The sequence below is a fragment of the Astatotilapia calliptera genome, chromosome 15, assembly GCF_964374335.1.
Source record: "Astatotilapia calliptera chromosome 15, fAstCal68.1, whole genome shotgun sequence".
NCBI classification, from domain to species: Eukaryota; Metazoa; Chordata; class Actinopteri; order Cichliformes; family Cichlidae; genus Astatotilapia; species Astatotilapia calliptera.
Genome location: NC_137436.1, coordinates 10800519 through 10813922, shown reverse-complemented (window position 1 = coordinate 10813922; position 13404 = coordinate 10800519). Strand labels below are relative to the sequence as shown.

At 41.5% G+C, this 13404-nt stretch overlaps 1 protein-coding gene across 4 annotated transcripts in view; it reads left to right on the top strand.

The window, feature by feature from the left end:
• The window catches only part of wasf1 (WASP family member 1), a 62237-nt gene extending 50116 nt beyond the window's left edge, over nt 1-12121 (top strand). For 2 of the 4 annotated variants that reach the window (XM_026194014.2, XM_026194011.2), the window contains exons 6-11: nt 415-498; nt 3975-4031; nt 4747-4910; nt 6958-7134; nt 9126-9694; nt 10424-12121. In XM_026194014.2, coding sequence (XP_026049799.2) covers nt 415-498; nt 3975-4031; nt 4747-4910; nt 6958-7134; nt 9126-9694; nt 10424-10581 — 1209 coding nt within the window. In that variant the 3' untranslated portion in view covers nt 10582-12121. The remainder of the gene's footprint in view (nt 1-414; nt 499-3974; nt 4032-4746; nt 4911-6957; nt 7135-9125; nt 9695-10423) is intronic. The other 2 variants (XM_026194015.2, XM_026194016.2) reach the window with 2 other exon arrangements.
• The last annotated feature ends 1283 nt before the right edge of the window (nt 12122-13404 follow it).

Below are 13404 nucleotides of genomic sequence, written 5' to 3'. Positions count from 1 at the left end.
CTACAACGCAAGGCATAATTCTGCCACCTGCCTCATAACAGTACACCTCCTTCTGTTGCTCTTATGGCTTGTTGCAGGCTAGTGGAGCTGTGTTAGTTTAATAGCTTGTTACTGCAATAGCAATGATGGCTAATAAGCAAAAAAGAGACAAGCAGACAGTGCAGTATTCTTATCCCAATTTACTAGCTATATTTATATGAACTCAGCTTGTCTACAGTCAATTTACAGCTTTTTGATTCCATTTTAGCTTAAATTTTGAGCTAAGTGCTAATACTATGTAAAGCATAAAGCAAGTAATGTTTTAACAGTAAAGTTCAGTCAAGATCCTGCTTCAGGATCTAGCTTCCACTGTCCTTGTTCTTCTCTACCATTGCTTTTACATTATTTTCTGAATCTTTATCTAACTCTGTGCAGCTGGAAATGCCTTATCTTGTGTGTCCCAAGAGCCTTATAAGAGTCCTCTCTGAAACCCCTCCTCCCTCCCTTACTCCCCCAGAGGTAAGAGCTTCTCCCTTGTCCTCTCTCCACCTCCACCAGAGCATCTGCTCTGCTTTGCAGTGGCCTGCAGCCCTCTCTATCCTCCCACTTCTCCACTCCCCCCTCTGGTTTGCTTTGGGCAAGTGAGCTGCCCACCTCAAGCCCATCACTAACAACCCTCTAACACTTACCTGCATCCCAGTTCTGTTTAAGAAAAAAAAAAAAAGGGGGGGGGGGGGGGGGGCAAGAGCCCTTGATGTGCCTTTTACCAACAATCTACAAAAAAGGGCAGATGACAAAACTCAAGTTTTAAACATAGCCTGTGGTTACATGAGCTTTAAATACATACGGCTGTGGCTTTAACACACACAAAGTATGCTGCTCAGTAAAACATCTTTTGTGTGTTTCTAGATAATATACTCTAATAATAATATACTCTAATATACTCTAATCTTCTAATAATACTTTATGTTTACGTCTTTAGTGCAGTCTAACGATGAGCAATGAACAATGACATAAAAAAAAATGTGTACTGTTTGAGTTTAAATATGAATAATTTCAAGCCATACCTGTAGGCGTGTCAGTGCACACCTTTTGAAAATAAGGAATTTGGGATACAGCGCTGAGAACTCACTATACTAACTGCAAAACAACTCAGAGCAGTAACTTACCTGTGTGGTAGTTGGTAGTGCTTTTGACTTACCTCCACATGTCTTTTGATTTGTGGTTTGGTCAAACTAACACTAAAGGACATATGAAAGCGGGACGTCTTCTGCTTGGATTGTTACAAAAGCACACTGAGAAAAGCACACGTCAGAGTGCATTGTACAGGAAGACATTTGCTTTTGCTGCAGTAAAGGCATCAGTAACTTTTCATATTTCGTGCTATTTTTGAGCCTTCTTCACCTTGCTAGGACTTTATTTCAGTATTGACATGAGGCTTCATTAAGGATTTGCATCCAAATGGTTTATTTTACAAAGATCAGCAGCAGCAGCTATGCGTGCATATTGTGAGAGGTTAGCGTTATTGTCAGCAGTGGTTGAATGCCTCTGTGGGCATTCCTGTGATGGGGGTTGGGGAGGGGGGGTTACATAGCCACGATTCTGCTGAGTCTGTCAGTTGAAACTATACGCACAAATGATCGCACAAATGATGCCTGTAGTGTGTATAACGGTCTGGACACAGGTGTGCACACAGGAATACAGTCTGTATATAAAATAAATCTATAACCACTGTGTTGCATATACACACTGTGCTTACACAGCGGCACTTCCTCTGCCAGTACCAGTCCATTCAGATGAAAGATGACGACCTAGCAGAGGCACACAGCCCATTGAAAATTAGCTACATATATAACAGCTGTGACTCACACATGCACGCTTACAAACACACGCTCACAGAAAAAAATGTCTCATTTTCTCTCTTGTACGAACACTATCTAATCTATTTTCCCCTCCATTAAAACAAAAACGTATTTTCACATTGATTGCTGCACTACAGCATTAAAGCCATCACTCAGACACTCTGTTTGATGGACGGTTTGTGTCACACTATACGTTTGACTGCCACCTGTCCTTCCTGCCAACCCTTCTTCTTATGTCATTAAAGCAAAAAATTCACTCATTATAGTCTATAGACCCATAGATGGAATTTTATAGTACATTAGCTTATTTTTATTTCAAGTGTTATTTAATGTTATATTGCCACGAGGCTAAAACTGAAAACCTTTCAGGAAGCAGAGTTTAGGAAAAGTAAAACTCATAACTGATTCGATGATTGCAGCTGGATTTTAGAGGCCCAGCGCAGCTTAGACACGGTAAAAGGTCTTGACAATCTAATAAATAATAAAGTTTTAGTTAAGATATATTAATGTGTTTAAGCAGAGGAGGAGGCGGTTGTGTGTCTGACTGTGTGTGTTTAAGCGGAGATGCTTTTCTTCAGTCGATGCCTCATCAGGGATAATAGGCCACGATGATTCAGAACCGAATCGATGTGCGTTACAGTTGGAATTTATTCTCTCAGCAAACAAAATCAGCATCATTTAACCAAACCAGAGAAGATGCTGTCCACAACCTGTCACCTCAGCCAACATGCTTCATCTGAGCGCACGCGCGCACACACACACACACACACACACACACACACACACACACACACACACACACACACACACACACACTCACTCTTGTTTGGTACGTCTACAGCTAGATATAATATTGGTATTGTTTGATACCCTAACTGAATATCGGCTTGTGTTGTAAATAGTTTTATTTGAAACGGATTGTGTTTTTATAATCAGCACAAATACGTCTTGTTAAATTACTAACACACAAGCATGTCTGTGCTTTCTTTTTTTGTCTTGATGTCAAAAAAAGGCACAAAAAATGCATCATAAAAGCATCCCACTAACAGGTATTGTCTGTGTAGCCTTAGAAAAAAAACAGTGTTCCTGTGCTGCAGTCCTCCCCCCTCTTCTTGTAAAACTCTTTAAATCACAGCCACATGATGCACTTGTACTGGCTGACATGATCCCTCGTTATCATGAACACAATTGCTCCCACATACTGTAAATATTCTCCAAAGTGCCAGCTGTGTATAGACCAGCAGCTGAAAAGAGTCCCTGAACCAATATGCTGTTCACTCTTAATTGCAAACTGAAGTTAACGGTGTATTGGTTAATATCTACGCTATACGCAGCTGTCGACTGTAAATATATTTGTGAAAATTTACATGCATGTCCTTAATAAAGCAAATAAGCTGAGCACCACAAGAAGATAGAAAGTAGAAACATAATATTTAAAGCCAAACTCACTTGTTTTATCCAGTTTTTGCAGAATAAATATGTTGTATTTTATTAGTTCGTAAGTTTGCTTTTATTACAGTTGTCTATGTTTAGCGTTGAGAATAATTTTTCACATTGATTTATATTGTTAGCTGGTTTAAGTTGACTAAAGATTGTAAAGTGTTTTCATGCATATCTTTATATTTAGATTGACTGTGAAAAGTCCCCTTTATGTTTTTATTGCCCTTCTTTAATATAATCTGCTCTCTCATTGTTTTGGGTTGGCTAGCACGAGTGTGTGCATTTTCTGTTTTGCATGTCATTCTCCAGTGTGGGTTGTTGCTGTGCATCGCATGTAGAAACACACCTTTGTAGATTTGCTCCCCCCATTCCAGTGAGATCTCTCCTTTTCTGCCTTAGTCTGTCTGTTTGGGATGAAGCGGCGCTCTGTTATATTCACCGTGGGTGTGTGTGGGTCTTTGCGTGCCATTGTGACGTCCCCCACGCTGTGCACGTTGTCATTTTTCTGTTTAACAGCACTTTTTTTTTCCCCCCTCTTTCCCTTTTGTCCTACTTCTCACCGCCCACTCTGTTTTTGTCCCCGTTGACTGTGTGCAGCAGCGCTGTGCTCAATCCTGTGCCGTGTTGATTATTTTGAACCCCGTCCCCTCACCCCTGGTGCTTCTCTTGTGGTTTTTGTTTTTGTTCTTGTAGTTGCAGGACCCCCGCATGTATGATCAGGTCTATAGGTACTTAGACCTTCCAGGGCAGGTATGTGAAAAAACAGCGATTATTTGATTTAAAAACAAAAAAAAGAACAAACTTCTACCTCAGCAGCTTGCTGCTGTTTTTTTTTCCCTCTGTTGCAAATCAGTCATGCTGAAATCTGGGAGTCAGGGATTGCTGTTTGACGATGGGCACGAGATTATCACAAAATATTACCCATCTTTCTTTATAGACTTTTAAGCTTTGGGGAAAAAAAAATATTTACCCACAATTTGATTCAGTCAGTCAATGAGCACTCCCTGCTCCCAAGCTTGTGTGATGCAGTATTTTCTGTGAAGCGCTACCCCTTTAAAAAAATGTGCTTTTAAGTTTAAGATGATTAGAAAGCACAGATATTGTTAAGACTGTTGTGGTAGGTTGATGTTTATTTGGCACCTTAAAGTAAATTACAAAGAGGGACAGTTTGGATCAGTTATTAAGTTTTGGATTTGGTTGTTTGAGTGTGTGAACGCTTCTTTCTACTTCTGCATTGATAAATCTTGACTGTAATTTTCAAGCTCTGTCGTTCAAATGTTTAACAATCCATCAGTTTTGGAAAATATATTTAATGGCTAATATTATTTTTTGTCTCCTGCTCTTCTCCTTCCACTCTCATCCTCATTGTCATCCCCAAAACACCTCATGTGGATTCATCCACCACTTCCCATTATTCCTTTTAACTATTCCATCCCCGTCACCATCTTCGCCTCCTCTTCTAAAGCTGAAGGCGATCGACCGTCCACACGAGCCGGAGAAGATACCGCGAGCACCTCACGATCGTAAGAAGGAGTGGCAGAAACTGGCACTGGGGGCAGAGCTCGCTCAGGACTTACCTGAAGACAAACACAGAGAGGCCAACGGATCGGCGGGTTATCACGACAACAGGTGAGTGAAGGTGGACGGCACTAGTTAGTCAGGTGTCACCTGGTGGAAATGACGTGCACATTACATCACGAGAGCTGAAAATCTGAAAAACTTGATAAAAACGGATTCATCTGCAGGATTAAATCAATCCTATGGACAAAAATAAATAGTGTCCTGTCCACAGAGAATCTGTTCACGCAATTTACACTTCTGTGGCACTGGGGAAATGCAGCCACAAAAGGGATGATTAAGGTCCTTCAAAGTTGTGATTGCTTTTATTGTGCCTCAGAGCTGCAGTGCCACTCGTGTTCAGTAATTTCCCTGCCAGTCAATGTGATTAATAAGAAAACATTTTATGCAAATTGGTAGTTTTGTTGGATTTGTCAGTAGCGTGGATAGCTGACACAAAATCTTTTCTGCGAGCACTGATGAGAATAGATTTCAAGCAAATGGACCGTAGATGTGGTTGTCGGCATTTGATTTACAATGTTGTGGATAACAGTGTCTTTTGATGGGCACTCACCTAGACTGCAACGGCATTGTCAACAGAATAATTGTAGCAGAAATTCATTCTTGTGAATAAAAAATATTCTAAACTGCTGAGAAATGGAAACAGGAAGTGTATACTTTTGTGGCCTGTGAGAATACGTTTGTTTTATGAAAAGTGCCTCTTTACTTATTATTACTTACTTGTTTTTATGTGTATATGTATATTGTGTGACCAGATCTCTGTAATGGCCAGAAGAAACCATAAACATGACCTTAAAGAACATAATGAGCGCAGGTCTTGTGCCACACGTCGTTTTTTAAAAGTATTTTGCTTAAAAGAAGCCAGTCATCCTCATACATTTAAAAAAAAAAAAAAAGGTCTTGCGCAATAGTTCTTCAGGCTTAGTGTCCTTAAAACGAGGAAACTAAACAAGTGGAGGAGAAATGAAGACGTGGTAGGCCTACAAAACTATTCCCAGCAGATGAAGAGTTAAAAATTGTTCTAAGAAAGAAATCCTGCAAAGACTGGACTCAGGACCTGAGAGATGGATCTAAACCCTCAGCTGGTCAAGAAGCCACTCACTGCTGAGGTATGCCAACTGAACAACAAGTTTCATGTGGTGACGATTCCACATTTTTCGATGATTTTCGAATCATCATCGATGTGGAGATCAGGAGAGAGGCACAGCAGACATCTGTAAAACACAGTGGAGGCTCTGTCATGATTTAGGGCTGCGTTTCAGCCAGTGTTGTTGGAGATCTTGTCAAAATTGATGGAATTATGAACACAGAAATGTACCATCAGATTTTGATCCCCCATACAAGACCATCTAGATGGTCTCTGAGTGAAAACATTAATTTGTCATTTTTCTGCATGAAAATGATTCCAAACACGCTGCCAGTACAGTAAAAGCATACTGGTCCGTGACCTCAGCATTATTAAGGCAATGTGGGATCTTCTTGACAAAGAACAGAACAAAAGGCAGCTAACATCTGAAGAAGAGCTCTGAATGTCCTTCAAGAAGCCTGGAGAACTATTCCTGAAGATGACTTAAAGAAATGACAAGAAAGGTTCAGGCTGTAGTGGAGAATAAAGGTGCTCATACTAAATATTGGCTTTCAATATTTGTGTTGCTGGCTACGATTACTGGACTCTGTGAATTCCATGACCCAATTACTACATAATTTCTGATCATCAAAAAGTCTTAGTGCTGTGTTTAATCAAACACAAACTCCACAGTAAATATAATTAGTATATTAGTATTAGTATATCTTCTGTTTTTTGTGTGTGAGTTTGCTTTGTGTTTGTTTTTCTTGTTTGTTTTTGTTTAATCCTTTACAAATATTCTACACACACAAGGTAAAATGATTGGGAACATACCTCAGTTCTATATACAGCACCTCCACCTACCCAGAATATGTAAGGTTTTGTTTAAGTGACATGATTTAAGTTCTGACAGATGAGCTTTATGCGGGTAAGAATAGTAAGTGCAAAGAACACAAAACTGCACACACACACACAAAGACTCACAGCTGAACCAAACACAGTGTGAATGAATGACTGGGTTTCTCTGCTCAGGACTCATTTGTACATGGAGCATTTGGACGGGCCCTTCTCACTGGCGGCGCTGCCCTACACTCAGATGAACGAACTGCTTAACCGTACAGGGGACAGAATGTATTCCCGACCTCACGACCCTCCACCGCCACCTCCTATGCACCCACTGGGAGAGATAAAGCCACCTTCTGTGATCAGGTGAGTCATCAGCCTCAGTTTTCACTTTGTTGTTCTACCTACACCTAAAACATAAATGTGTGTTTCAAGCAGTTTAAAAAAGTGCTAAGGAATTATCTGTAACTACTGCGATTCCCTCCCCATCTCTTAGCCTTGTTTATCTCATTTTCTCATACACATCTGTCAGTATCATAGACCGACCTTCAATTACTGGTTCTGAAGAGGTTGATGAATGTGTGGTTTGAGAGTGTGTGGAACAAAGATGAAGTAAAATAAGAAAAAGGCTTGTTGAAGGGCAGGATCAGCTGTTTGTTAAGGCCACTGAACATATTACAGGTTGTTTTTCTGCTGCACATATTGGCCGCTTATGTAGCTGTTTTTGAAAGGATGAAGAGATCAGAGGGAATGATTAAGGTAACACTGGAGAAATCTTGCATTGATTTATTTTTTTTTTTGCACTTGCCCTTGCATCTGCCTTCTCCTCTTGCTCTTTTATTTACTTTATTCTGACCTTTAATTCGTGCTGATTTTCCTTTTTTTTTTGCCACTTTAAAAGTTCCCGTCACCATGTTCCATTGTATCTCATTTTCTCGCTTCACCTCCTCTGAAAACTTTCCTTTACTACAGCACATTAAGTAGCACTGCTGTCCTGAGAGGAAACACTCCACACTTTATTTTTTCCTCCGTCTTCTCTTCCTCCTGCTGTGCCTTTTTTTCCCCTTCTCCTTCACCACAGGAGGAGGATTGATTGTGGACACATTCCTCTGTGTCGCAGTGTTAGCGGTGTACCAACCCCCGCAGGTTTGGCATCAGTGAACGGCCACTGTTATTCACACTCTTGTCTTTAATGTGCAAGTTACAATAAGCCGGTTGCTCGGTGATCTTTAACCTCTAATTTATTGAACTGACAGTGAAGTGGAAATACTTTGGCCTCGTCACTCTATCCATGCTCCTGTGACAACTCTGCAGTTTCACAAAGCAGCTGTATTTATGGTTACTTCCACACTCCCAGCAGCTGCTTCTGACGCATTGCTGCACATTTTTAATTGAAAAGATAAGAACAAAACAAACTCGGCTCTTGACATGCACCTTTTGTGAACAGGCAGTTTCTGTCGTTACAATAGTCAGGCTTTCCGTTTTACTTGGCACACGTGCATTTGTCGGTGACAGATTTAAAAATTCAGACAGATGATAGAGATAATTTTGGAGTTATGGGGGGGTTTTATTATGCATGATGTGCTACAGATGGTCTGAGGCTAAAAAGGTGGATGTCATGGATATAAATAAGCAGCTATGTTCTTCTTTCGCAGTCTGAGTCAAATTAGTTTCATAGAAAGTTTAATTGGGAAAATGCAAAGCCTGGTGTTAGACTGTCCCTGCCAGGTGGAATGTGCTCTTCTGCTGATCACACTCAGCGCTGCAAAATGTGGAGCAAATATTAGTCAATTTTGAGGCTTGACTAAGCTGCTAGTTCAATGGTTTTTTGTTAAACTGTTCTCCTCGTACCAGATATCCTCTCTCCTCTCTTCCCCATTCTAATGCTCAGATTGAACTTCACCAGATCATCTTGATCTCGCCTGCATACACTCGTTCAATGCACTTTTAAATGATCAAGATTACCAAAGGAAAACTAGACAATTTGCAGACAGCTGGAACCATAATATTTTGGCATGTTTACATTTCATAACCTCTATCGCTATATACAGTTTTCATGTATTTTGTCAAACTATTAATTTAAAAAAAAAAACTAGTAATTGAAGTGCACATGTATATACAAGCTGTTTTGTTGTGTTTTGAGAGAATTTATGGCATATAACAGTCTTCCCAAGTGGAAAAAGTTGAAGTTACCTCAATTATCTCTCAAATTTTGCACATGAAGCACATGGTGACCAAAGTCCAGCCTCCTTTTTACCTGTTGGTGAGCGTTTTCTCAGGTACTCTGAAAGGCTTAAAGAGCCGCAGCAGTGCACCACCACTGCCTCCACCTCATTCGTGTTTCTTCTTCCCTCCAGCTCCAGCTCGGGCTTTTCCGACAGCAGACCCCAGTCTCCAGCCCGGACAGCAGGCCACAACTCCAACACTCCTCCTCCTCCGCCTCCCCCTCTGCCCCCTCCTCCTCCACCCTTACCCTCCACAGGCTTGCGCGGCACTCCTCCTCCTATTCCTCCTCTACCAGTCCAGCAGCATCCCCCAGCCATCCCGCCTCCCCCCGCTCCCCTCCAGATAGCCCCGGGTGTTCTCCATCCAGCCCCTCCACCCGTGGCACCTCCCCTCCACTCCTCATCTCCAGCTCGTTTCCAGCAGGTCCTGGACAAAGGTCCATCCTCGGGTTCTGGTATTCAGTCAGACAGCACCATCCTGCCTCCTCCACCGCCACCACCTCCCCTGCCCCTCCCAGGAGCGCGGAGCTCATCACCGTGCCTATCAGGGCCACCACCTGTGCCCGCCTTCCCTTCAGCAGGAGCCATGGCCTCCCCTCCCCCCCACGCCATCCACGACATGGGGACCAAGAGGCACCATCCAGCCAATCTGCCACCCATCAGCGATGCACGCAGTGTCCTGTTGGAGGCTATCAGAAAAGGTGAAGTGTTTGTAAATGCATGTGCAAATAGTTCTTTAAAACCATGTTGTGACCACTTTTTCATAGTAGCAGCTTAACTGCCTCCAAATCTTGAAAAGATTGTGTAATGCCAGCTCTGCATGTGATGATAAGAGAATATATTCAGATATTTTTAAGCCTGTCTTGAAGCAAAACTTCCTCCAATCTTTGCTGCTTTTCTCGTCTTACATCATAGATAACTGTATTTTTGTAAATCTGTAAAAGAAGGCCGTGAAATAACTTTGAAGATGCCACTCTTTTGTTTACCGCCCTTTTCATTACTCTTCTAGGACCATAGGATTCATTTTTCACACTAAATGGTTAGAGAAAAGAACACCTAGCTTGGTCTCTATTAGATTAGCTTTGCATTCAGTTTCATCTACTGTATAAAACAAGCCTCTCATTCTTAGCTCTCCTACCACTCCCTTTAAGCAAGCTTTCTTCTGATTGGCTGGCACTTGCAAACAGATTTAAATAGCAAGTGGGAGCAGGTGCTGCGCACATAGTGTCACGCTGTGTCTATAAGATCCAGCTTCATTCAGATTAATCAAATCGGAGACCAGTTTTTAATATTTCACATAAATACATTTTAATAAAGCAGGATAAATACACATCTATATCCAAGTTATTGTTGCTGTAGTCGTTATAATCCTAATCGGGAGTTTCAGGAGCGATGATATGTAATCATCTTTCTCCGTTTCCCTGCTGCAGGCATACAGCTGCGAAAAGTGGAGGAGCAGCGAGAACAAGAGGCTAAGCACGAGCGAGTGGGTAATGATGTGGCCACCATCCTGTCACGCCGCATCGCCGTGGAATACTCCGACTCCGAGGACGAGTCCGAGTTTGACGAAGGAGACTGGATGGAATGACGGCGGCGAGGGAGAGAACAGAAGGAATACCGGGAGGATGGAGGTGCCCCACCCTCCAGCAGTATCGCATCCCTGCACTCCACACCTCGACATCAAAGAACCGAAACACCGTTACGACCACCTTTCCTCTCTCTTTTTTTTTTTTTTTTTTTTGTTTATATCTTGTCATATGTCTGTCTCGTTGTGGTTTGTGTTCAGTGGAGGGACTCCACGTCGCCGTTGTCGGTCTTTCTAGTGTTCCAAGAGTCGTTTTTCTCTCTCTCTCTCTTTTTTCGAATTCATTCTTCTGCACCTACCACGCGACTTTGTTTCGGCTGGATTTCTTGTGATGAAATCCCTCATGTTTACTATTGGTATACACGAAGATAACTTTTTTGAAGAGCCACTTGTTTTCGTTTCTTATCTGTACCTTGATGTTGGGGAAAAACAAAAACAAAGAAGAAATTTGAAAAGAACAAATGAAGGCATGTTGCATCTATCTTTAGTTCTCCAATATGGTTTTGCTGAACATGGCATTGAGTGAATGCTGCTTTCTTTTAATCATCTTTTATTTACCTAGTACAACTGAAACACTTGTTTTAACAGGCCAGTAGTATCAAACCCTGACCACAGGCTGGGTTGTCGTCACCCCCCCCACACACTTTTTTTTGTTATCAGGAATGACTTTACCACTAAGGACAAGCAAAAGATTGTGTTGCTGTGTCATGTGATAAATATTGTATGGCTGAAATGATGGGGGAAACCATATGGCTGCTTTGGTCACATGTGTGCATATCCATCCACTTACATTTAACCTTTACCCCAGGGAAATGTATGCCTAGATACTGAGCTGTCTGGGTTCAGAGGAGCCATTTCTGCTATTGTTGACATCAGGCGCTGTCAAAGAGAAACACTAAGCCATTGTTTATATCGAGCTCCCTTCATTTTCTCACGCTTGTTGCCGCAGAAATGGACGGTGGAAGCAACTTGATTCTGTAGATAAACATCAGAATTCCTGCCTCTCTTATTATCCCTGATTTATTTAAAAATAATAATAATAATACAGCGTACAGAGAGAAACTTTTTCGAGTTTTGGGAATCTGACTGACACCAGATGCAAACCAGTCAACGTCACTGATGGCAGCTTTTCTCTCAGATGCCCTTTTACTGTTTAACTGCTCACTAACGGGAAGCCTTACCTCGTTTGGGACTACAGCTCTGCGTAGTACTGCCGTTTGAGGCGTAAGACAAGAAGCTTACATTCTGCCTTGTTTTGGCTCATTTGAAAGGAAATGTCTGCCATCCTTTTCCGTTCGTTCGTTTTGTTTTTTTCTTCTACTTGCCTTATTGTTCGTACAAAACGTATCGTTGAGTTGATGAATGTATTGTGCTGTTACTACTTACTTGCCTGCGCTTGTATGAATTCGCTGTTTCTATGTTTGGCTGGGGGGGAGGGAGTTGAAAGGAGGAAAAAAAAAGATTGGATCAATACTGTATACCATGTAACTTATGTAACTGTTTACTGTAACAGTTTGCTTGAATTAATAAAAATCTAATGTTATGTTTCAGGGTTTGTTGTTGTTGTTGTTGAGGTTGCTTGATCGGAGTCCTGTTCTCTGTAAAACAATAACCGAGTTAGCTTAATTTGATTACGGTTGAACACAAGCCATGATTTCTCAGTGTGCTACACAGATTAAAAATGAAATTAATAAGAGCAGCGGCCCCTAAACCTCCAAAAGTGCAGATTTATTCACAAGTAACTGGATCATGGCCAAGACCTCGAACCAGTTGCTTTTAGAGACGAGTTGCTCCTTTCATTAAGCTGGTGCAATTTTGCTTTTATAATTATGACATGAATTAAATACTTAAATATAGTGGAAAAACCTACAAATATCTGTTCATTAAGAAAAAAGAGACAACTCAAATTTAATTTGGGAGATTGTAAGGTATTTCCAGTATTTGGGGGGAATTGAAGGAAATATTTCCAGCTGACATGAACCAAATAAAGGCTGATTGCTAAACTTGATTGCCAGCAAGCCAGCTGAGCCAACAGATGGGTTTGAGGAGATATTTGGTGATATTTGGCTTTCCTGGCTCGCCATAATCTCCTGAGAGACCAAAGCACTCAGAACGAGGTTTTTTGGCTTTTTTGCAACCAATTTCACTAAGCGACTGCAAGCAACCACTAACCAATATATTTTCCTAGCAAACTGTGGTTGTTAGGGAGGGTCACTGACCAGTCTGTAGATCTGCATGACTGGGGCTTAAGCAACATGTTTCGCAGTGACTCCCTGCCACCTCCAACAAACACTAACCAACCGGCTGGGAAATACACATTCTTACCTATCAATCTGTTTCCAGGTAATCTATGTGTAAAGGAGAATTTCAACAGATGATCCATATCCTGAACGCTGTACAAAAACTCATCCTGTTAGAAACATAATAACGCAGATAAAGAGTGAAGGTTGAAGTAAAAGTTCAGTTACATGTGCTTTCACACTCTTACGTTCCTTCATTCCCGTTTCTCTCTCAGCTCATTTTCACATTTCCTCTCGTCTGTCACCTCCCTAAACACTCCTGTAGTTTCCTTGTTTATTATCTTCTCACTTCTGTTCAAGTCATAGTTTTGTTTTCTTCTGTCACTCTTTATCCTCTAAGCCTGCTGTTTTCAAAAGACAAAACAAAAGATAAAACAAAAAAAAAAAACCCACTTTGGGCCTTTCAGTTTTCCTGTCAGGGTGGCACATGACATGCGTGCCTCAATAGCATGCCAGCTTTGGGACTGCACGGATTAGAGAATCACAACATTTCGCAGTTTGCAGCCTGCTGGTAGGAGGAAGCCTT